Raw genomic sequence first — 24,402 nt, forward strand, 5'->3', positions numbered from 1 at the left:
TTTCTTATTTAATTCGTGTATTATTTTAATCGATGTATTAATGTAACTCATATTTTATATACAGTAATTATATAGAACAGATCGCGGCTGTTATTGCGTGTTGTTCCCACTGTCCTGAACGTCACGTCACTTTAGCGTCACGTGGTGTTTGTTGACGGTAGGAGAGGGAGAAAGATGGCGGCTCGCTGGAGCAGTGAGAATGTTGTGGTGGAGTTTAGAGACGCCCAGGTGAGTTTTTCTTTCTTTCTTTCTTTCTTTTTATTTTTATATTTTTAATTTCATGTTTGTACGAAGCGCCTGCGCGCGCAGGTCAGGGAGCGTTCAAAGTCTCGTAAAAGAGAAAACTGCTCAGTCCAAGTTGAATCACCCGGACTTTTTTTTTTTTTTGTTATTTATTTATTTATCTTATTTTATTTTATTTTTTTTAATCACCCGGACTTCTTCTTAGTGTTTGTTGTAGATCGATCCAGTTGAATGTTTTTAATCGATTAATCGATGGAGTTGTTTATGTGGCACCGAAGTTAATCAGTAATTCAGGTGCTTGAATAGTTGTTCTGGTCACTTTTAAAAGCGCAGACTCCAAACATTTTTGATAATTTTTGAATATCTGTATATGTAATAGTAAAATAAACAGAAACAAGTTGATAATAAATTATCATATCGGGTAATTTAATATCACCTGAAAGCTTCGTTGTGTCAGCAGCAAAGGTTACTTCGTCTTTAATCTCACGTTTAATTCAGGGAAAAGCACATCTGCTCTGAATGAGAGGAAATCTCTCTGAACTGAAGTTCGACGATTTTAATTCTGTTTGAATTTTGATTGTCACTAAAATAGGCACAGTGAAAATTACACGGCGTTAGCTAAAATTAAAAACTGTCACTGCTGCTTTTGTCTCGTGTTTTCAGGCCACCGCCATGTCCGTGGACTGCCTGGGCTCCCACGCTGTGCTGTCCGGGTAAGTTTGGGTCACCTGAACGCGCCACAGTCCTTTTTCTCAAACAACAAATAATGAAATGTGTTTAATGTCACATCAGAGGCTCGTAATTACTCATTAGTCAGTTAATTATTCAGTTTCAGAGCAGCTCTGTCCGCTGAGCTACAATAAATGTTTGCGAGAAGGAACATAAGTGTAGTAATAATACATTAATAATAAGTTAGTATCAGAATGACAGGATACTTAAATTATTAAAAAGTTAATAAAGATAAAAAAAGTGAAAACGATCTATATTTATATAAAAAATCAACTTCATTATGATTTATGACATGAAAACATTTGAAATTTGCAGCTATGAAATTTTTTATGTCATTATTTAGAGTTTCAAGAAAGTCAAACTTTGGTTAAGAAAAGTCAAATATTAATTTAAAAAAATATTATTAATAAGAAGTTAACACTGAGACAAAGTCAGCTGTAATAAAATTTTAAATGATCTAAGATTAAGAGATACAAATGAGATACAGATATTGAGGTAATAATAATTAATATATTTTTTCTCATATTTACTTCAAATCAAATCACTTTTATTGTCACATCACATGTGCAGGTGCACGGGTACAGCACATGTGAGTGAAATTCTTGTGTGTGAGCTTCACAAGCAGGTGTGCAAAATACAATAACATAAAACAAGCAAAATATAAGAACGGCTAAATCTGAGAGTTATATGAATAAATATGTGTACAATATAAGAGTGTATGCACATTACTGAATGTGTATACTAAATATGTATATCTACGTGTGTGTGTGTGTGTGTGTGTATATACACATTTAAAAAATTAAATAGAATAAACAATAAAATAAAATATACAGAGGTTGGCAGTTGAATATGTGCAAAACAAGTGGCATTTATATACAGTGTGGAGTGCATAATGTTGAAGTTCCAGTAGTGAAGCTGAGGTGTCTATGACGTGTTCAGCAGTCTGATGGCCTGGTGGAAGAAGCTGTCTCTCAGTCTGCTGGTACGGGACCGGATGCTGCAGAACCTCCTTCCTGATGGAAGCAGTCTGAACAGTTTATGGCTGGGGTGACTGGAGTCCTTGATGATCCTCCCCGCTTTCCTCAGGCAGCGCTTCCTGTAGATGTCCTGGAGGGAGGGAAGCTCACCTCCAATTATCCGTTCAGAGCACCGCAATACTCGCTGAGCTTTGCAGTTGTAGGCGGTGCTGTTGCCATACCAGGTGGTGATGCATCCAGTGAGGATGCTCTCAATGGCACAGTGATAGAAGGTCCTGAGGATGCGGGGGCTCATGCCGAATCTTTTCAGTCTCCTGAGGAAGAAGAGGCGCTGCTGCGCCTTCTTCACTGTTTTGTTTGTGTGTACTGACCACGTAAGATCCTCAGCCAGGTGTACGCCAAGGAACCGGAAGCTGCTCACTCTCCACAGCAGCGCCGTTGATGGTGATGGGGGTGTGTACTTCTCTGCACCTCCAGAAGTCCACTATCAACTCCTTTGTCTTTGCGACGTTGAGGGTGAGATGGTTGTCTCGACACCAGTGGGTCAGGGCGCTGACCTCCTCCCTGTAGGCCGTCTCACCACTGTAGTGTCGTCCGCAAACTTCACAATGATGTTGGAGTGGCTAGTGGCTTCATTTGTGTTGTTCCTGTTCTCCAGTGACAAATGCTTCATTTCTCCTGCAGCATATTTTTGTAATTTTTAATGATTGAAGATTTTAAATTCACACGATTTTACCTTCTGTCACCGTAATCGTGCCGCAGGCGTCGCTTCCTGTACCTGGTGAACCTGGAGTTGCCGTCTGAACCGTCGCGGAAAATCGGGCGACAGAGTAAGTGGGACGTGGGGACGGTCCAGTGGAACCCGCACAGATCAGACGCCCACGTCTTCGCCGCCTCTGTGAGTGAGACCTCCAGAATAATTCATCATAAAATCATCGCAACAGAAATAATGTCGTGTAGGTAAAGAAGGTGGAGGGTTTGTGTGTTTCCCAGTGTGTATTGAACGTGTGTGCGTGTTGTCCTCAGAGTAACCAGCGGGTGGATCTGTACTCGTGGAGGGACGGCTGCGGCGAAACGCACACCTCCCTGCAGGGGCACACCCGGGTCATCAGGTAACAGCAGATCAAATCAAACGCACCCATCAGCGGGTAAACGCGGTCCGGCCTCACTGATGTGTTCGTGTCCGCAGCGATCTGGACTGGTCCTGGTTTGAACCCGAGTTCCTGGTCACCAGCTCCGTGGACACCTACATCTACATCTGGGACACCAGGTCAGAGCAAAGGAAGACCTTCCAGTATCATGTTTATTATTTATTATTATCTGTCTAAGACAAAACATTCACACGTTCCCGCATTAACATGTAACCTGATATAACAAGTGTGCTTACGACGAGCTTCGCTGGTAAAATTATCTTTATCCTGATTCGTGGCCTGGACTACGAAGCTGGTTTAACAAACCCAGGATATCTCTGTTATCTGGCTTCTCTTAGCCTGACATCATCAGTTAGACTAAGAGGTCACAGGGAAGTGGTGATCGTCTGAAGAATCCCGACAATACTTCTGAGTGATTTTTGATTCTTTGACCCCACAGAGACACTCGGAAACCCACGCTGGCGCTGTCCGCGGTCGGTGAGTATTTAAAGGGCGGGACTGTTTCCTCCGTCAGTGTCCACATGACCTCACACAGCTGACACATTCAGTTTGAGTCTAACTGACCTCCTCACAGTCAGTCAGAGTTAGGCTGGTTTGTGTGCTATAAGGGGACGCGTCCACGAAAGCCTGATGTCCTGATGGAGTCGGGCTCAGGATTAAACGAGAGGGCAGAGCAGAGAGCGCGCACTTTACCGATGTAAACACCAAACAAGCTTTTTCTTTGCTCATTTATTCATTCATATGTTTTTCTCTTTACCGTCCTCACTGCCTCGCCAACACTTTCAGTTTTGCATCAGCGTAGCGTCTCAGCTTTATTGTCATTTATAAACGATTTCATGTCAACTTCTAAGGGGATCCTTGAAAAGTCTCCATTTAGATTTAGGCAAATGTGTTCAAGCTGGTAATTACTTCGTAATGTATATATCAGTTCCTAATAACTGCTAAAATTTAGAACCAGCGGGTCGAGGAAGTCACACCCAACAGTTTTACATGAAATGAAACCATAAATGATTTCAAACAGTAACAACGTCTGAAGTACTTTAGAGGTTTTACATTGTAATGATCAGTGTTGGTCAAGGTACTTGAAAAAAGTAATTAGTAACTAATTACTGATGACTTCTCCAAAAAAGTATTCTCATTACTTTACTGATTATTTTCAAAAGTAATTAGTTACTCAGTTACTTTTTAAAAACATGACACACATGAATATGTAATAAAGCGACAGACCTTTCAGCCCAATTCTACTGTTTCTCTTTATTCCAGCGCAGAAAATAAAATAATGTTTTGTGTTTACACTTCAAATAGATGCAAGTAAAACACAGCAGAAAGAAATAAAATCAAACATTCAGGACTTTTAATCCATTACAGGACAGGACTGAGTCCTGTCGATCTTAAATCTGTGGTCACCTGTTTAGCAGGAGTGGGGCGGGTGGAGGTTTGCCCTGGTGCAGGTGTGCCGTAGAGGTCGTGTCAGTGGGAGGATCCGGAGGTTTCTCTGTGAATTTCACATTCCCGTGGCAGCGAGCTCGCTGCTCGCTCAGAAGTTTTGGGATTTTCTTCGCTGTAAAAAGTTTTCTTCCCACGCAGAGTGAACAGCGGACACTAATGTTTTTGTCACTTTTTCTGGAATCAAACTCAAAGTAATGTGAGTACTTCCACGCTTTAAACGCTGCACAGTCGTACTCTCCCTGCACTCCATATTACCCGTTGTTGATCTGCACACGTCTGTTACCACGAACGTCGCACGCTCGGACGTCATCTTCATGGGACACTCGCAAACAAAATCACGGTTTAGTAGTGCAGCGTGCTTACAGGAAAGTAACACTGGTCCCTTACTTTACTCGTTACTTGAAAAAAGTAATCGTTATCACTGATCTCCGGCCTTTCATTGGTTATTATTGTCATGTGCTGATGCAGCTGTGAGCAGAGGCGGAGACTGAGTTTAATCCAATCAGAAATCACATTTTTACTACATTTGGTTTGTTTTGTTTCTCTCTTTCTTTTTTTGTCTTTTGGATAAACGACAGCAAACCTGAGACGTCCAGATGGCTGAGTGTCTTTGAATGCACCATAACTGCTCTTAAATGCAATATTATGTGGGAAAAAAAGCAACTGAATGTTAAAGTCAGCTGTAGTGATGGATGAACTTTGCTTGGTTAACTCTCTAATTACAAACTAGTTCTCCCTCCTGCCAGCTGGGGCGTCTCAGGTGAAGTGGAACAAGAAGAACCAGAACCTGCTGGCGTCCAGTCACGACGGTGACGTTCGGATCTGGGACAAAAGGGTGAGCGCTCCCGTCCTGACTCACTGGCTTCGGGCTGACGTGTGCACGTGAACGCACTCAATCGTCTCACGGTGCGTGTTTCCTCTGAGCAGAAGCCGAACACGGCGGCAGAATACGTGGCCGCTCACCTGTCCAAGATCCACGGCCTCGACTGGCATCCGGACAGCGAGTTCATCTTCGCCACGTCCAGCCAGGACAACTCAGTGAGGGTGAGAGCAGAGAAAACCCAGAGGCCACAAATAAACATGCGAAACACTCGAGAAACAGCAGATTCACATCCTGTCGCACGCACGTCCCAGCTGGAAAAACAGAATTCAGAGCTGCGTCTGTCAGTGTGACCTCTACTCTACCTGAGCACTCAAAGCTCTCAGAGTATTGTGTTACTGAACAGGCTCACGAGGAAGAAAAAGCAAAACCAACCAGCTGATTCGCCTAAAACCAAAACAGAGGGATGAAAAAACACCACAGAAAGACCCAAATCACCAAAAAGAGACACAAAAGCACCGCAGACATGTTTAAATAATTCTTTAAATGCACACGAGCAGAAAAACATCTGAAAAATAAACTTTTCATGTTTTGTGCAGTTTTGGGATTACCGGCAGCCCAGGAAGTACCTGAACATCTTGTCGTGTCAGGTGCCGGTGTGGAAGGCCAGGTACACGGTGAGTGTCGGCCTCGTGTTTGTGCTTCTGTAGTGGGATAAAAAGGATGAAGCTTCAGGGTCTGACAGGTGAAGCAAACATGGAAGTGCCTTAACCCTGCATTCATGTTAATGGTCAGCAGGGGGCGCCACTCTGGTTCCAAAAATACTGCAGGCTGTGTAGAAGTGTGTGAGGGGAAAAACCCTCAGATCCTTTGATCTGTGTCCACTTTTATGATGACTTCATGGCCTCCATCACGGCCTCCACCCTCCTGCAGGGTGCTGCTCGTGGTGAAATGCACACAGACAGCTTATATTTCCTGGTTCGCCTGGGGTCACAGTTTCTGCTGCCTTAGCATCAGATCACAACAAATTGGGGGGCACGGCGCCTTCGCGTGCTGAGGAAATTTACATCACTCGGATCCAAGCGAACCTTTAGCACCCTGCTAACAAGCGCAGCGGCTCAGTAACTGCCCCGAGCGGGTTATAACCGTGGTCAAATCTGGATTTGTGCAGTTTGCTGTGCATCCTCCAGTCACATGCAGACTCGCTGGATTTGCGCTTGGTTATAAAACTGAGGAAAAAGCAGCTCAGTGTGTTTTTGCCTCGTCAGCCGTTCTCCAATGGTCTGGTCACGGTGATGGTTCCTCAGCTGAGGAGGGAGAACAGCCTTTTACTGTGGAGTACGCTCGACCTCAACAGCCCCGTCCACGCCTTCGTGGGACACGACGACGTGGTGCTGGAGTTCCAGTGGCGGCCGCAGAAAGAAGGTGAAACTCGCCGCAGAGATGGGGAAAAGCAGAGCGGAGGTTTGTGGCTGTTTTCTCTCCTCTTCAGTGACGCCCTGTCGCTGTTTCCCCTGCAGGCTCCAAGGACTACCAGCTGGTCACCTGGTCCAGAGATCAGACTCTGAGGATATGGAGGGTGGATCCTCAGCTGCAGAAGGTCAGCACGCGGCGTCACGGGGACGAGCTCACACAGAGACTTGATTGGCTGATATCTGTGCTGTTTTTTTGTTGTGTAGCTGTGTGTCAGTGACGTGCAGGAGGACCTGATGGACGCGATGTCCCTCACCGCGGAGTCGGAGAAGCCTCTGTCGTCTCAGGAGTCGGAGGGCCAGCAGAGCGGGGGCCCCGCCTCGGAGAGCCTGCAGGGTGAGACGACGAGCTGCCTTCACACGTTTCACTGACTGCACACTAACTGACGGCTAACACAGACGTCACTACCGTCTCAATGTGAAACTATATGAAAGCATGCGAAAAGAAGTGTTCCAGGAACGCGTGAGGCTGCAGCAGAGGATATTAGAAAACTCTGACTGTAAGCAGATGTAACATTGATCCAGGTCCAGTCTGAGTCTGACCTCTGACCTTTCTGTATGCATCTCTCAGATCAGGACGGGTCTCTGACTGCTGGAGGTCTTCAGGACTCGGCGGCAGGTTCGGGTCTCGCTCAGACTCTGCAGCAGGAGTTCTCTCTGGTCAACCTGCAGATTAGAAACGTCAACGTGGAGGTGAGCTGGTGCCTGATGGTAGTGAGGAAACGTTTCAAAGGAGGGCGAGCAGTCCTGAGCTCACTGATGGACGATCATTGAAATCAGACTGATTGGTGATGTTTGTTTTGTGTAGATGGACGCGTTGAACCACAGCTGCGTGGTGTCGGCTCATTTCGGGAGCCATCAGGTTCACCTGGTGGTAAAGTTTCCGGCTCAGTATCCAAACAACGCCGCGCCCACCTTCCAGTTTGTCTCCCCGACGACCATCCCCTCTGCCATGAAGACCAAGATCCAGAAGGTACCCGAACGCACCACGCTGTCAGTAAACCAGACCTGTGTATGCTGGAGGCTGCATGCAGCTCACGCTCTGATTTCTTCTGTATTTTTTAAATCAAACTGACTGTGATTGAAGCTGTAGTTCAGTGAGGTCTGTGTTTGAGGCGTCTCCCTGTGCTCAGATCCTCAGAGACACGTCTCTGCAGAAGGTGAAGAGGAACCAGAACTGCCTGGAGCCGTGCGTCCGACAGCTCGTGTCCTGCTTGGAGTCTGATATGGTGAGAATAACGTCACGTGTCTGTCCCTGAAGTCCTCCACCAGCAACACCAGAACCTTTAAACGGACCACACCTGGGGGCGCTGCTCCACTACCACCTGTCTCGCTCTCGCAGGTGTAGGCTCTGTTTTGTGGGGAAACTTTGTTTGCTGTATTCTGGTGAGGGTGGTGTGGTGGTTAGCACTGTTGCCTCACAGCAAGAAGGTCCTTAGTTTGACTCCGGGGTCTTCCTGTGTGGAGTTTGCATGCTCTCCCTGCGTGTGCGTGGGTTCTCTCCGGTACTCCGGCTTCCTCCCACCGTCCAAAGACTTGCAGTTAGTGGGGTTGGTTCATTGGTGAATTGATTGTAGGTGTGACTGTGATGTGAATGGTTGTCTGTCTCTGTGTTAGCCCTGCGTCAGGCTGGCGACCTGTCCGGGTTGTACCCGCCTCTCGCTCTACGGTAGCTGGGATATATCCCAGCTCCCCCTCGTGACCCCGAGAAGGATAAGGGATATTCTGTTGAATTTCATGTACAAATTATTTTTGTTTTTGTTTATCTTTTACATAAGTTTATGTTGGTATAGGAAAACAGTCATGTGACTGTAACAAAATCTCAGCCAATCACTGCTCTGTCTGTTTCCTGTCTCAGACGCAGGAGGACAGTCCGGCCTCCGGCCCCTTCGTCCTGTCCAACCCCGTCACTCCGTCCCTGCAGGCGTTTCCTCGAGTCACCAACACCTACGGCTCCTACCAGGTAACACCTGCACCAGGTAACCTACTCTGTGCAGGATAGTTTTCTTCTGTCCTCTCCATGTGACAGCTGAAGGGTCGTTTCTGCCTGACGCTCTCAAAGTGTCACAGGAGATTTCTGCTTCCTTCCAGGACGCCAACATCCCGTTCCCTCGGACATCCGGAGCTCGCTTTTGTGGCACCGGCTGTCTCGTTTACTTCACCCGACCGATAACCATGCACCGCTCTGCCCCGCCCACAGAGCCCACTCCCAGGTAAGATACCTCTTTTTTTTAACAATCATGTCAACATTTCTTTACATTTTTATAAACAAACATCAGATTTGTAGGAAACAGATGACGCAAAGTTTACAACTTATCTTGAAAATTCTTTGTGCAAAGTGGCGTCGGATCTCCTCCCGTGTCAGCGCCTGTTTTCATGGCGATGTGTTCATGTTTTGTTCTCATGATGGAGACAAACTTTAAAGTGTCCCTGCAGCTCTAATCCTGAAGGCTTTGAGCAGTGACTTTTGATTTTTAGCCGACATGGATGTGCTCAGTTTGGTTTTTATCCAGGTATTTATGACATATTAAAGAAAAGTGCATTAAATTAACATAATCCAAACATTTTCCTTTTAAATGGATGTTTTTTGTTTCGTTGTATCCGTCTGATAATGAAACATCCAAACATGTCTGTGGATGCGAGCTGTGGTTATAAACTGTTGTGGTTCTGTTTGATGGAGCTCGGATAAAGTACACGAACCTGCGTGTGTGTGTGTTCAGGTCCCTGTCGGCTCTGTCGGCCTATCACAGCGGGGTCCTGACTCCGATGAAGATGCGTTCAGAGTCTCAGAGCACTCTGCGGCTTTACAGCGGCAGCCCGACTCGCTCGGATAAAGACACCGTCTCCATCTCCTCCTTCTACTACAAAGAACGGGTGAGACCCTCTCTCTCACACACACACACACACACACACAGGTCCCTTTAGTTTAGCCTCTAGTTTTCCCGGGAGTCTCTCGGGGTCTCAGTCATAACACTGTGTTAAGATTCGTCCACTCTGAAAACGGTCTCAGCACCGTTAGTTTCACAGCTGTCGCTGCTTTGATGTGTTTACAGTGACCTCAGCTTTCCTCTGTCTGCAGGCTGATTACAGAAAACAGAACATGTGTTGTTTGTTGTGAGATAGAGGATTCTTTGCATTACAGAAATATCGTACCAGTCCTCTAATGTTGAGCCTTCTGGGTTGAGCTGGGCTTTTGTTCTGGCTGTGACACTCAAATCAAACACCGATTTATTTTTAAGGTTGCAGATAATCCAGAAAGGAGTTCCCTTTTAGATGAGCCCAGAATAAAGAGTGAGCCGACATGCATGGAAACAAATATCACATGACCGTTCCCGTACACTGGGCGTTGTTGTTTGTAGGCGGTTGGAACTTGACCTGCAGAGTTGAACTGTGCAGCAGCTTCTAGCGTTTGTGTCAGAGGACCTGTTAGACCTGTGGCTGCTTTAGCCTTTTATATGCACCACTTATAAAAGTGAAACTGTTCATCGTATAAAAGATGGAAACCGGTTGTTTGGTGAAGCCTGTTCTGGATGGCTCGAGCTGAGCGTTTGACGGAAGACGGGTGGATCTGAGTGACAACCCAAGAACACCGCACACTGATTGGGTAACAGCTTGTGATTGATCGCACCGTGCACACTGATTGGCTGACGGCTGTGTAATCCTCTCTCCTGATGAATAATTTATGTTTTACTCAGTATTACAGACAATAAGATCATCATCAGAGCACGGAGTCGAAGGCTGTTTCCTGTTGTCTGTATGGCTTTGAAGTCTTTTTGCATCCAGAGTAGCGCCCCCTGTTGGCCATTAAAATCAGAACAGTGGAAAGTAAGCTGGTGGCTATCAGCTGAACAGCCATAACATCTGCCTGGTGTTTTTAATTGTTTCTTTGTGTAAAAATGGCTGAAAAGCTACGTGAGCTAAAATAAACATACACATCCTTGGCGCTTGGGCCCAGCGGGGGGCCGCAGTGAACTGCTGGAAGCTCTGGCTAGCTTAGCGGCAGCTGTGTATCCGCGCTGAATTAACCGCTGGCAGTTAAAGCCTGTGTATTTGTTTTCTTCTTGGAAAAGGTCATGTGACGAATCAGGGCGTGACATCTGACAGGCTTCGATATGGAAGGGAACGCTGATGTTGTCATTTCTATAAGAATTAGTTTTTAAAACAATCTCTGCCTCAGTCACAGGCTGTTATAAAGTGCTGCCAAACAAACTCATGTGTAAGTGAGGTGTGAAGAAACACTCCTGAGTCTGGACCCTGACAGGAAGTAGAACCCTCGCCGCTCGCCCCTGTCGAGCTGAACGCTGCTGCTGTTTCCTGTCCCGTCCTCTCTGATCAGTTTCTGTTTGTTTTGTTTTTTTATTCCTGTGTTCCTGTTTCTCTCCGGCCAATCACCCGCTCCCCTTCCCCCATGCCGCTGTGGGCCACTCCTCCTCCTTACTATCCGAAGCTCCCAATCTCTGCCTCCCGCCGCTGGTCTGTCCAAACCCTCCACGATTGGCCGGTACTGAGCTCCTCCATCCGAGCACCCATCCCCGTTTCCTGATCTCCGCCTCCGTCCTCTCCTCTCCTCGCTCTGGGCTTTTCCTCAGCGTTCGGGGTTAACTTTGGTTTTTTTGCATGTCACTGATTGGCTGCAGCCGCCTCGACTAACACATCCTGATTCTGCTAATTTAATAACAATATTAAATTATGTGTTCTGGATTTAAGTGTGTCATGAGAAACTCTCAGGGCTGATTTACGCTCTGTGAAAAACTGCAAGTGTCACAATCTGAAGAAGTTTTAACTCAAAGGTTTGAAAAAAGTGTTTTGTACATTTTAAAAGTGCTAAAAAAACATGTCTGTCATAGTTAGTAAGTTTACAGCAGAGTGCTGTTCGTCTGTCAGCGAGGGTTTGATAAAGGCGGTGCAGAGGTGGAGCGCGGGTGAAGGAAGAATCCGTGAAACTGTGGCGTGGACGCAGACGTGTTTCTGGACACGGGCCTCAGCAGCGGCTCACAGAGGTAGAAGCTCTCGGGGCAAAGCTGATGTAAAGACGCTAACATCAGGATGGTGGCGTTTGAGCAGCTGGGGTTACTTTGCTGCACTTGGATTGGATGCTGCAGGGCTTTGGTGCTCGAAGAATTTAAGTTGTTTTGTTTTTCAAAATAAAAGACAGACTTCCTCTTGCTTCTTGTACCGAGCAGCAACTCCAAAGGTTCACAGCAAAGGCAACTTCCCTCAGGTAGCGTGGGATGAAAGCGCAGTGATTTTAGGTTAATTTGCAGCGTTAGCATGACCGATAATTCTGAGCACATAACTGAACTTAAATCATGTAACGGTGCTGCAATAACCCTGCTGCCCGACTTCCTGTCTGCTCATCAAAGTGTGAAGCTTTGAATGTTCACTAACATTTAACACGTCCAGGTAAGTCTCAGCGCAGAGCTGCAACTTATTATTGAAAATAACTTGGCCGCATAATCGTGTGTCACTAAACTGGAAGCTAACCGTGTTCACACTGCGAGCTGCCGAGGACGACGATCAAATGGAGATCAATCAATCAGCACTAATCGCCCTCTTATCAATAACAGAGTGAACACATAAACACACGCCACCTGCATCTCTGCGGATCTTTGCGGGAAGGCTCGGAAACTGCTGAGGTGAAGTTTATGACCCATGAAGAATGTTGTTGGGTTAATCCGGCCTGTCTTTGACCTTCCAGGTGAGATTTTTAATGTCAAGAGTTTCACTTCCTGGTTTAAGAGAGGAAAAAGGGCGCTGGCGTAGGTCACAGGTGACACAGGTGCTGAAAGATGAGTGCAGCGGCCCGAGTTCGATTCTGGTTTTCTGACTTTTTTAGAGGTCACCAAAAGATCTCCCGACAGTCTGGTGTGTAAGAATTCCCCTCTGAAGTCTCCTGTGGTCCAAAACAGTCAAAGGAGGACTCGAGTATCGCAGTATAACAAAGTGAGGACACTTCAGTTAGGAAGAATATAGGACTGTGAATCCGTTTGACCTGCTTTGGTTCAAATCACAGTGACCACAGGTGCACCGGCGAGACCACAATGAGACCGTCGCTCTCTCCTCACCGATTTCTCTTTACTTTAGCTTTTTACAACCATCCTCGTCACTGCTCGTAGCACGAGATGGTACCTGGTAGGATAGCACAGGTTTGCTGTGTCTCCCAGCAAAGAGTGTGGAGGAGCTACCTGGAGATGGGTCGCCTGGTGGAGAAGAGCTGCATGGGGCTGTAGGACCAGTATCTGTCAGACCTCATGATGGTCCCGTGCACGCTGATTTCCTCCTGGTGCCTGACCTCACGTGGCCAGAGATCCTCTGTGATGCCATGGACCGGCTCTCATGTTCCTCAGGCATAAATCCCACTGAGACCTTTGGTAGGCGTTGTGTATCGGTGCATCTGACACTGCCTAACAGCTACAGACAGGAGCTTATTGATGCCGTCATCCAGGTCTGGGAGGAGAGCTCCCTGGACAAAGTTACAAAAAGTACCCTTAAAAACAAACAATCACTTAATCTCAAAGCTCGGAGTCTTTGGTCAGTCAGCGTCTCGCAGTGTGAACAGGCTCTTGAAGAACACCGTCCTCCGGCCCACTTTTAATCAGGTGGTGCTCTGTTGTGTCCTCTCGGCTCGCTGTCTGTCTGTCTCTGTCTGTTAGAAATCCCGCCGCTTTAAGACGAAGCGAGAGGGGACGGACTACGGCAACCGTCCGATCAAACTGGCTGGAAAAGTCATCATCCAGGAGATCTCCTGCCTGCTGCCCGTCCACAAAACTCTGGGAGAGAACTACATGTGAGACACGAGGCTGTAAAACAAACACTCACCCACTCGAGTCACATCACAGCTGATTCACAGAAACTCATTTAAACAGATTTAGCCGAGCGTAAAGGCCAAAATAATCCTCTGGTTCCTCTGAAACAGGAGCATTTGATGCCTTTCAGTTGCTTATGAAAGAAAACTGTGTCTCTGACTTATTTCTGTTATTTTATTTATTGAAAAGGTCAGATTAACTAATCAACAATCAATCGAGAGAACAAGAGAAATGAGCCTTTGCAGGAAGGTTTGGATCGCCCGACTATCACACAGACAGTCAAAGCCAAAGCATAGACTGTATATAAAAGATGGATTTACCCCCCCTCACCAGAAGCCTTCACAACATCGAGATGACGGCTGTTGTGATGTAAAGAAATTCTTCACGTTCGTGTTTCGCGCTGATCGTTACAGGTTTATTTTCTCTCTTCAGCCTGAACATGAACGACATCCAGGAAACGTGTCAGAAGAACGCAGCAGCGGCGCTCGCTGTCGGACGCAGAGACGTGGCGAAGGTTGGTGCTTGCATCCTTTTTATTTTTAACTTGCATTTGAATCAGATTTTGAATGCTTTTGTTGATGCTACACAAGTAGAAACTATACAAAACGTGGAGCCAGGAAGGTTTTAGAGACGAGGTAACAAAATCACAGAACAGGGAAGCAAAGTGAGTTTAGTTAAAACTGAGTTTAGTTTGTGGCTGAAGTGTTCCCCACATAAAGAGAGCAGAAAGTACTGAACCAGAGGTGCTGTCCGCCTCTTCTAAACCCGCCTCTCTGTGCAGGTTTGGGCTCTGGCGTCTGCAGCAACCAATCAGGACCTGAGCCCAGACTCTGACCCGGACATGGAGACTCCTTGGGCCAGACACCCATTCGGACGCCACCTGCTGGAGACTCTGTGAGTTACTGAGAGCAAAGCTGAGGCTCCTGATCGCCACGCCTGTGCCGCGTTGAGCTCTCGGTTTGGGTGACGGAGCAGCTGATTCACATGTTGATTCTCTGTGTTTCAGCCTGGATCACTACAGTCAGATAAGTGACGTTCAGACTCTGGCCATGCTGTGCAGCGTGTTCAAAGCTCAGGCTCCGCCTCCAGACTCTTACGCACTATTCGGGCACCATACGTCACGGGCCTCCGCGTTCCCCCCGCACCACGCTCGTTATGTGAGTCAGATTAAAGGCTGCTTATTGACAGAAATGGAAACAGCTGAGCTGAGGTACCGTGATGTTTGGGAAATCCTGTTTAGAAGAATTGATTTTAGCTTTAGTTTTGGATGAGAGTTTATTTTTTAAATAAAAACTTTAAGCGCCCACTCGGCTCTTTGACTTCCACACCAGCTGACTCCACAGGGTTTGTTTAGGTCATTACAGTAAAATCAGCTACAGGAAGTGATGTAATGTGTGTGTTTGGCTATCTCAGCCCAGCTACACGTCCAGCTCCGTCACCTCGGGCTCCTGCTCCAGCACCTCTGACTCCATCACCACGACCACCTGGAACCCAGGTGAGGCTCCTCAGCTCCTCACACACGCCGCCTCTGGGAATGTTTGGATTCATCTCCTGTTTTTGTTTAACTTCCAGGTCGAGACTCTGAGCACGCCAACCCGTGGGGCGAATCCTCTCCCGACGACTACCGCTATGTCAACCAGGGCTACACAGACCCGCGAGAACGCGAGCGAGAGCAGCACGTGATGAACAAGAGGTGACATAGCTCCGCCTCCAGCTGCGCCTAATCATATCTGCCCAGCTGTCAGTCTGATGTCACTTCCTCTCCCTGTGCAGGCTTCTGGACCCGGCCAACACACTGCAGTTTGACGACTTTAAGAAGTGCTACGGTGAAATCTTGTACCGCTGGGGTCTGCGAGACAAGAGAGCCGAAGTGCTCAAGTTCGCCTCCTGCCCACCCGAACCTCACAAAGGCATCGGTGCGTCTTCTGGGGAAGAAGTCGCTGATGTGTTAGAACAATGAAATAACACGCGTGACTAGACTAACTTACACTGCAGCGACCTCACCTGCACCTCTGATTCACTTGTGCACTATCCAGCATGTCTCTGTTATCCAGCTTCAGTTACCCTAACATCATCATTCAAGCTAAGGAGTCACACGAAGAGTAAACCCAGGGTTTATCTAGCTACACACAGGAAAGAGGCGGGGTTTGCAGCATCTGACCAATCAGAAACGTGTTCAGGTTTCTTTCTATAAAGGAAAACTGTAATGTTAGAAGAATGTGAAGAGAGTAAACAAAGAATAGAGGCACAGCTAAGTATTTAAAGCTCTGAGGAAGACAAACCTCACACAGGTGAAGACGCTCTGTGTCCGCAGGTGTTGCTGACGCTCTTCTTCTGTCGTCTCTCTGCAGAGTTTGGCGTGTACTGCTGTCACTGCCGCAGTCAGGCTCGTGGGACGCAGTGCGCTGTCTGCAAGCGCCTCACCTTCCAGTGCGCCATTTGTCACGTCGCCGTCCGCGGCTCCTCCAACTTCTGCCTGAGCTGCGGCCACGGAGGACACACCAGTCACATGATGGACTGGTTTCGGCGGCAGGACGAGTGTCCGGCCGGCTGCGGCTGCCACTGTCTGCTACAGAGCACCTTCTGACGCGGCGCGGACGCTCCAAGTGATGGGGTCGCCATGTTTAAAACCTCCTCTGTGATCACATGATGGGAGATCAGCAGCTGCTCTGCTGGAGGCGACATCAGTCCGTCCGACACTTCGCTCCAGAGCGAGATCTCAGCATCGAATCCAGTCCAGGAGAGATGGCAAAGATGATTTATTAGCACAAGTGAAAAAACACGGACGTTTTTCTGTCTGTCAAAGCTGCAAAAGTTTGTACGTGGAAAAAAGTGCAAAGAAAACAGACTCATCGAACGCAGATTATGAAACACACGACTCGACTAAAATCGCATTTTTGTGGCAAATCAAGTCACTGATGTGACCTCACCTTTGGTGCTTTGTAACACAGCGGAGTCGCCGCGCTCAGAAGCGAATGATGCGGCGAAGACTCGCAGCAGCTCTCTGCCTCACTGCAGACGCCGTCGCAGACTCTGACGGATTTCTGTAGAAAATTAAAGACTGAATAGTTTCAAATGTTATAAAGTATGTTTGTGCATGAAATCTGAATCAGTTGTGCTTTTCTCCAGCGTCCAGTTTAAAACAGACGTCGCAATACAAAGGTCACTGTTCACATAACAGCCTGTAGAGAGAGTGTGTGTGTGTGTGTGTGTGTGTGTGTGTGTGTGTGTGTGTGTGTGTGTGTGTGTGTGTGTGTGTGTGTGTGTGTGTAACTAAAGCTCGATGACATCATCAACCACTACGCTTAACCTTTATCTAAAAAAGCTACAAGTTACTGAAATCCAAAGATGCATTTCAGGCGTCACTTCAGCTGAGTTCAACACACCCAGATGTTTGGTGGCTAATCTACGCATCACATCACTTCCACTTTCCCATGCTGTCAGCTGATTGTGACATCACTGGTCTGGTCCAATCATCTTTCAGGCCAATCAACCTTTACACGTACTTTAAATCTCAGTGCACATCTGCCATTTCACTTGCAGATGCCTTTGTGCAACCCACCTCCATTCAAGCATCTTCATCTCCACCACCGGCGTCCCTGCACTAATCCCGATCCCGCCGGGATTCAATGCCATCAGAGACAAATATCTCAAAATGAATTCTGTACTTCAATAAATCATATTCGCTTCCTTCCTTGGACCTCTCTTTATTGATATGCTGTGTAACCACCTACGTGGGTCAGCTGGACACATCCTGGAGAGCTTACACAGGTGGGCAACTTCGAATCACCACACGCATGTCTTTAGTCTGGGAAGGACCCACAGACACAGCAGAACATATGAAGTCCATCCAGAAACACCTCAGACTGGATTCATGAGCTTGGCAGCGTGGGTGGAGGTGGAGGTGATGTAAAGCTTATATGAGCCACCAAACACCTGGGAAGCAGACAGATGTGTGACTCCAGACTCAAAGAACTTACACATTTATTTATACAGCAGCATTATCAGAACCAGGATTACAGAGTTTCATACTCGGAATCATTTTAACATCAGATTCGATTTTCGGTTTAAAAACTAGACCTTGCAAAACTTAGTACAACATTTCCTCCTGCGCAGGAAGTCATGTAAGCAGTGGCGGCTGCGGTCGGTATCTGGGTGGCGATTTGAGGCGACAGAAGACGCACTGCGTGAGCAGCTCTGAGGTCAGCAGTCTGGACACTGGGAATGGCTTTCCACACTCTTCACACTGCAAACACACACAGTGTCGTCATCACAGACCACCAGCAGCTGTGGGGAGTCTAAAACATTTAAATCAGAGAAAAAAGGACACAGGATCCATGAACGACTCAGACCTTGAGGATGTGAATTCCCGCTCCCTCCGCGTTCCTCTTCTTCATGACCTCTGGGATTTCTTCCATGTTCTCTATGTCCCACAGCCGAACAGTCCCGTCCTGCAGAGACAGACGCGGTGAAATTGTTGTCGTCGTCTAACAGAGTTTCAAATTCAACCTTCAATATTTAAAAATGATATGTGCCCCAAAAACACCTTCATCTTCATCAGGAAATGAAGCAACAAACTGAGTGGAGAGCATCCTCTGATCCTGACAGAGGGTTGAATTGCACTGAACTTCACAGCCATGAGCTGCAGTCACGAGGCTTCAAATGTGACTCTGTTATATAATTACTGACACTGAAGGAATCACAGCTTGAAGATGGTCCTGGAGTCCAAATGCAGGTGAACGAGAGATCTTTCCATCAGTCCCACATGGTGATGTGACCCTGCAGCTAGTTTTCTTCATTGTGGCAGATAGGAAGGAACTTTGACTCCACCCGTCCTGGGCCCATGATGCTGCTTACAGCTGACCAGCTCAGAATACAAAACAAACACACCCTTTGGTGTCTTCACCCACTTCTTGCTCTGACGTCTTTCTGTGAAATGTGCCGGCATCAGAAAGTTTCTGCATGACCTGTGTTGTTCTCAGATGACGCGCTTTGGTCCGTCTCTGCTAAATATCCGCGTGGACGTCAAACTCTGCTCTGATTGGGCTGCCAAAATACATGAAACCTTCAGCACGTTCCAGCTGTTCATCACTATTAGTCAGACCTGTGTGGCGTTATGTTGATTTGCTGCCTTTTCTTAGTACTGATGTTGAGACCATCAGCCTTGGCATCCTGGCTACGTCTGTTTGTCCTGTACCTGGTTACAGGATGTCTTAGGTGAGATGCAGGAGACTAAACACTGTTTGCTTTCCAAATTTCCATAAAATGATTTTTAACATTTCTCTGGTGCATTATCAGAAAACAGATTAAACATCCAGGGTACCAATGATATTGTAACATCCAGACCCTGCAATAAAACAGAGAAACCCCCCTGTGAACAAGCACTTTGGTGACAGTGGGAAGGAAAAACTACATTTTCACAGGAAGAAACCTCCAGCAGACCCAGGCTCAGAGATGGTGAGCACGGTGAGGGTGAGGGGAGAAAGACAGGACAAAAAAAGAAAGAAAGAAAAGCTCAAGGAGCAAAAACTTCTGGCCGGGACTGTGAGGGAAAATACTTGTGAACCTTGGAGGAAGAAGCCACCAACTTCCCGTCAGCACTCACTGACACATCTGTCACCCAATCACTGTGGCCCTGATGGGGGAAAAAGCAAAATCAGGAGTTAAGTGTCTAAAAGAACACGACCAGAAACATCAGGATGTCTTCACACAGCCGAGTTTAATCACCTTCAGCACGAGAGTCTGAGAGAGAGACGACAAATCCCAGAGAGCAACAGTCCTGTCGTAGGAGGCGGACACCAGGAGGTTCGCTGAGGAAACACAACAGGAAGTGATTTTATTAGGCAAACATTATGAGGAAGAACTGAGCATGTTCCAGTACCTGCAGAAAAACACATCAGCTCATCAGTGAGCAGTGCTTGCTTTCTAAACATAGTAAACAGCATGACGGACTCTAAGGTGCTGACATTTCTTACAAATCTTAAGCTGTGCAACCACCAGAGGTCTAAACCACCTGACCTCTGATCCTTTAGAGGTCTGCTTCTTAATGAGGGCAGAAAACATGCTTACAGCACACGACACGATGAGCTTTGTTCATTTTCATTATTAGCTAACATCCTAATGCATAAATAATTAAATAGTTAAAAATACACATTAAAAGAACTCTTTTGTCCATACGTGGATTTAGAAAGTGTTCATCGAATCAAACTCCGCCTCTTGCTCGTAGTTCAGCACAAATGTTACTGGAGAATCTGAGGACGTCAGCTGAGGACACCTGAACAGGAATGTGCCTTGCTCAGAGGTCTCACCGTCAGCAGCGGCGAGGCAGCAGGCACTCACGCTGCCTGCGTGGCCTCCCTGCAGCGGCGTCCCGCCGTGAGATCGGAACCCCCCCGCCTGCAGGTCCCACAGCTTCAGCGTCTTGTCCCACGACGCCGTGCACAGGAAGTGCCCGTTGCTGGTGAAGCAGCAGGCTGAGACGACGTTTCCATGGTTACTGATTGCGAGAATGTAAACAAGAACAAGTGCACAGGGGGCTGCTCTGAGGGTCTGAAAATTGTCATCAAACTTTTGTGAATCTGATAAATATCTGAGACTTCAGAGTGTTTTGGATGAATCATTTTGTACCGTCTCACACTGAAGACAAAAGCCACACAGCGGGAGAGGAGCTCAGAGCATCTACAGGTCACTGAAATGCTTCACCTGTCGATGGACACGGTGGTTTTCTGCGCCCGCAGGTCCCACAGTTTGATGCTGCGGTCTGCAGAGACGGTGGCCACTCGCTGGCTCTGAGGGTCGAACCGACATCGAGTGATGCAGGAGCGGTGAAGATCTGATCAAAGCAAACACACGCTCACTGACGCTCACAGGAGTATTATTGCCGACCGGGCAACATGTGACCTGTCCTACCGCTGACGTGGTGCAACATCTGTCCGCTGGCGGCGTCGCAGACGGAAACGCCATTCTGAGGATTTACAGCACAAACGACCAGCCGGCCGTCGGACGAGGAGCTGCAGGAGGTCAGCAGGCCGAGCTGCCTCGATTTCCACTGCGACAAAGATCATAAAAATGAGTCAAACTCAGAAAAGCAAAAAGACCAAATTTATTCCATGTGTGTGAAAGAGCAGAAACACGTGCTCTGAACCCAGCGCAGAGAAATGTGTGCAGCCAATCACAGGAAGGTTGCTGGTTTGAAACTCCAGGAGCGTGACGGCAGACGTTACCAGAGTGAGTCCGGTCTCCAGGTCCCAGGCCACCATCTTCTTATCCCAGGACACTGTGACCATCCTGACACACACAGAGCAAACGTTTCATTCACAGCTGCACTCAGGCTACTACATGGACGTTTCTGCATTGTTGTTTTTTGTGAACTCTGTTTTTTTCATGTTTTTTTCATCAGCGTGAGAGATTACATGAAGCCTTACGGGTCCATGGACGATGAATAAGTCATCGATTAATTCACAAAGATGTTTTTTCCTCAAAGAAATGAAGAAAAACTTTTCCTAACAACAATCTTTTCCTGGTGCTCTGCTTGGTGGCGTGCTGTTCCAGCAGGTCCATAGTTGACTGGGTTTTTATTTTATTTGAACAACTTTATCATCAGATAAAGGTGCAAAAATTGCTACTTTTTGTTTTACAAATCTCAGAAAGTCAACTTTTACAAGTCTACTTGACTTTACAGTCTTGGTAACAGCGACTCTTCACCAGCTGGTGGAGCTTACAGTTCCAGTGACAGTGACGGGGAGCTCACGGGAACTCATTTTTCCAAATATTCAGACATTGCAGTAATCGACTACAAGGCCAGCTGCACAAATAACTGAAAAAATGTTTTAATGTTGGCCTGTACACCGCCACCTTCTAACGCTACTTCTGTAAATGTTGGCAGAAGTTCATCTCACCCTTTCTTTTACACCAAATCACTTCTGCCTCACTTGAAAAGACCCGACAGCTCAGCTTTGACCAAGACAAAAGGAATACAGGTGGAAAGATTTTGGCTTCCAGGGCATAATGTTTGCAAAATTCAAAAGAGAAATCATCTGCTCTCAGCTGCAGGATCATAACCTAGCTGAATTTAAAGCTAATGTGGAACCCACCTGTTGCTGTTTGGGATCAGAGCACACTCAGTGATGGCTTTACTGTGAACTCCATCAAACGTCCTCAGAGGCTGACAGCTCCCCACATCCTACACAGGTCAGAGGTCAACCAGGAAGAGTGAATATGGAACAACCTTCTGATGATTTATTCCTAAACTTTCTGTGGAATGAATTCATCAGAAAACTGATCTACAGAGAGGCTGTTCAGTCAAACACAGATTCTGAGATTCTACAGACTGATGTGGACACACAAAAACACAAATACGAGGCTTTTCTCTCAGGGTTTGCAGAAGAGCATCTCTCAGCACACAACCTTGAAGAAGATGGGTTAAAGTAGCAGACCACACGGGGAGCCACGCCTGTCCGCTAAGAACAAGAAGCTGAAGCTACAGTTTACACATGCTCACCAAAATAAGACGATAAAAAAAACTGGAACTGTCTGATCTTCTGTATTTCTAGTTGGGACATTGAGACGGTGGGATTGATCCATCCTGCCTTGTGTCCTGATTTCAGGCTGCTGGTAGCTTAAGAGTGTAGAGTTACGTTCACTTTGGCACACTTTGGTGTCAACTTAGCAACATTTAAACATCATTTAAACTCCACAGCATACCCGAGTGTTGTTGCTGACTATTTCCATGCCTATTTGACCACAGTGTACCATCTTCTGATGGCTCCTTCCAGCCACAAAGCTCAAATCGTCTCACACTGGTTTCTTGAACATGACGATGAGTTAACTGTACTCCAACAGCCTCCACAGAACTTTGGGGATGTGGTGGAACAGGAGATTCAAAGTACAAAGTATCTCCTGGTCGCAGCAGATGGCCGCCCCTCCCTGAGCCTGGTTCTGTCGGAGGTTTCTTCCTGTTAAAAGGAAGTTTTTCTTTCCCACTGTCACCAAAGTGCTTGCTCATAGGGGGTCATATGATTGTTGGCTAGGATCTATCTTACAATATAAAGTGCCTTGAGGCGACTGTTGTTGTGATTTGGCGCTGTGTAAATAAAACTGAATTGAACTGACATTAGAAACTCGAGTGTAAACCAACCCTAAAATCAAAACAGGCACATCAACTCATAAAAACTGCCGACCATGACAGCAGCTTACCCAGAGGACAGCGGTGCAGTCTGAGGAGCAGCTCAGGATGCAGCGATTGTCGCAGCAGACTCGAGCTGTGGTCACAGCATCGTTGTGAGCTTGCAACACCTTCACTGGGACCTGCAGACACAGATTATACAGCAAACTAGCAGAAGACCATTGAGGAGAAAGACAGAAGACTGACATCTACTGTACAAAGAACATCCATGCAGTGGTTGCCCAGTATAATTATGGACCAGCTTCGGATAGCAATATATTTTGGGCTATTGGAGCTCAAATTCTAAGCTTTGGTTTTAAATGAATGCTTGTTTTGCAATAGCTGAGAGAACAGGAGAAAGTGGGATCTTACCGCACATAGAACCCAGACAGAGAAATAGAGGTAAGATTTGGTGCTGCGGATAAAAATATAGAGTTGATGATGTGCATTTCCCTACTTTAAAATGAGGGCGGAATGGCTTAAAGCCAGTTTGCATGTTTGGCCCTCCCCTCTGACTCACTCAATGACCCGTGGCTGCCCTACCACCTAAAAGCCTTTTAGGTTGGGGTTTCTGGGTCTTACTGTCCCGTGAAGGTCTTTCTTATGTCCCCAGATGATTTTTAAGGGAAACTTTCCTAACCAGCTTAGAGGCATCAATGTCAAACATGAAATAAAGGCAGGCTAGTGCAAGATAAGCCATTTTACCTGGTTTTGCAATACACATGCAACTCTGCCCATCAGTGTCACTTTTACAAATAGTTTTCAGACTCATCTTACAACATTAATCTGCGTATAACAGTCCACACTGACAGCACAGATTTTTAAAAATGATTTACAGATCCTTTATTATGACGCTCACGCTGGTGAATCCTAATTTTGAAACGTTCATTTGGTTGATCCAGTGGCGCCTTGAGGCCGTTCACTAATCTGCCCATGTTTCTATGAGCTCTTCTTATGTTTTGTAAATGAAATCTTAAGCTCGATAAAACGTCAATACATCAAAGATAAAAGTAGCGACCTCAGTATTGCACTGTACTTAGACTCTAGGAATTGTAATAGTGCTTTACTATTACCTGAACTTCATAATAACTGTTACAGAATTACTGGAAGTTACAGAATAAATATGCCTGCTCCATCTCAGTCAGACTGTCGGGATCAGACGCTCTAAAATAACTTTGTTCTCGTGAAGCGCTTCAGACCAAGAGACAGGATGCAGGATTCTAACTTTGCACAAACCTCACATGCAAGTGAACGCATCACGCTAACGTTAGCCACCGAGCTAACCGTTTCGGTTTACCTGAGACTCCCAGCTCCACGCTCCTCTCTCCTCTTCTCCGCCTTCTGAAGGCTCCTCCGCTGACAAAGGGTCGATGTTCCTTGACGCCATTTTTCGGTACAAATAAAACTTGTCGTTTAGCCAAAAGCCACATTAGCTGATGACAGTTACCGTGGCAACAGCCTCACAAGCGAAATTTGGTGCATTCGGGGGCGGTGGGAGATAAGATAATTAGTTGATAATTCGATTTTTGATGGAAACGGAAACAAGCAAAATGCGCACGCACTTTGACAGTTAATGATAATTATACTACTGT

At 46.7% G+C, this 24,402-nt stretch overlaps 2 protein-coding genes across 3 annotated transcripts; one reads left to right on the forward strand and one right to left on the reverse strand.

The window, feature by feature from the left end:
• Positions 1–27: 27 nt before the first annotated feature.
• On the forward strand, positions 28–16,925 carry wdr59 (WD repeat domain 59). 2 transcript variants are annotated; one of them, XM_085402843.1, is made up of 27 exons: positions 28–228; positions 907–956; positions 2,712–2,847; positions 2,976–3,061; positions 3,139–3,219; positions 3,540–3,577; positions 5,296–5,384; positions 5,477–5,593; positions 5,969–6,046; positions 6,638–6,794; positions 6,890–6,969; positions 7,049–7,178; positions 7,413–7,534; positions 7,650–7,814; positions 7,975–8,070; positions 8,700–8,804; positions 8,933–9,054; positions 9,562–9,715; positions 11,289–11,342; positions 13,495–13,628; positions 14,080–14,161; positions 14,429–14,541; positions 14,654–14,804; positions 15,061–15,142; positions 15,220–15,340; positions 15,421–15,563; positions 15,999–16,925. In XM_085402843.1, the coding sequence occupies exons 1-27, from the start codon at positions 175–177 to the stop codon at positions 16,232–16,234; spliced, it is 2,976 nt and encodes a 991-aa protein (XP_085258969.1). In that variant the 5' UTR covers positions 28–174; the 3' UTR covers positions 16,235–16,925. The 2 variants fall into 2 exon arrangements, with proteins under 2 accessions (XP_085258969.1, XP_085259052.1); XM_085402926.1 differs by lacking the exon at positions 11,289–11,342.
• Positions 16,926–17,434: 509 nt separating this feature from the next.
• LOC146678109 (WD repeat-containing protein 88-like) lies at positions 17,435–24,269 on the reverse strand. Its single transcript, XM_085403780.1, has 11 exons — positions 24,108–24,269; positions 22,843–22,953; positions 21,741–21,829; positions 20,871–20,934; positions 20,557–20,695; positions 20,350–20,479; positions 19,956–20,143; positions 19,375–19,457; positions 19,214–19,282; positions 18,000–18,098; positions 17,435–17,893 (listed from the first exon to the last, which is right to left on the reverse strand). Exons 1-11 carry the CDS (start codon positions 24,195–24,197, stop codon positions 17,768–17,770), a joined length of 1,188 nt encoding a protein of 395 aa, XP_085259906.1. The 5' UTR covers positions 24,198–24,269; the 3' UTR covers positions 17,435–17,767.
• Between the last annotated feature and the right edge of the window lie 133 nt (positions 24,270–24,402).

Source organism: Rhamphochromis longiceps, linkage group LG1 (assembly GCF_057381845.1).
Source record: "Rhamphochromis longiceps isolate RC_006_pf linkage group LG1, R_longiceps_female_GT1.1, whole genome shotgun sequence".
NCBI lineage: Eukaryota > Metazoa > Chordata > Actinopteri > Cichliformes > Cichlidae > Rhamphochromis > Rhamphochromis longiceps.

What these genes read in the sequence shown, in the direction of transcription:
- wdr59 (XM_085402843.1), top strand. Translation starts at nt 175, where the DNA reads ATGGCGGCTCGCTGGAGCAGTGAGAATGTTGTGGTGGAGTTTAGAGAC. An exon ending in GCCAGGACAACTCAGTGAGG is followed by an intron (nt 5,594 to 5,968) that starts GTGAGAGCAGAG and finishes TGTTTTGTGCAG; the next exon opens with TTTTGGGATTACCGGCAGCC. An exon ending in TTAGAAACGTCAACGTGGAG is followed by an intron (nt 7,535 to 7,649) that starts GTGAGCTGGTGC and finishes TGTTTTGTGTAG; the next exon opens with ATGGACGCGTTGAACCACAG.
- LOC146678109 (XM_085403780.1), bottom strand. Translation starts at nt 24,197, where the DNA reads ATGGCGTCAAGGAACATCGACCCTTTGTCAGCGGAGGAGCCTTCAGAA. An exon ending in CGTGGAGCTGGGAGTCTCAG is followed by an intron (nt 22,954 to 24,107) that starts GTAAACCGAAAC and finishes CTGTGTCTGCAG; the next exon opens with GTCCCAGTGAAGGTGTTGCA. An exon ending in TGGAGACCGGACTCACTCTG is followed by an intron (nt 20,696 to 20,870) that starts GTAACGTCTGCC and finishes TCTTTGTCGCAG; the next exon opens with TGGAAATCGAGGCAGCTCGG.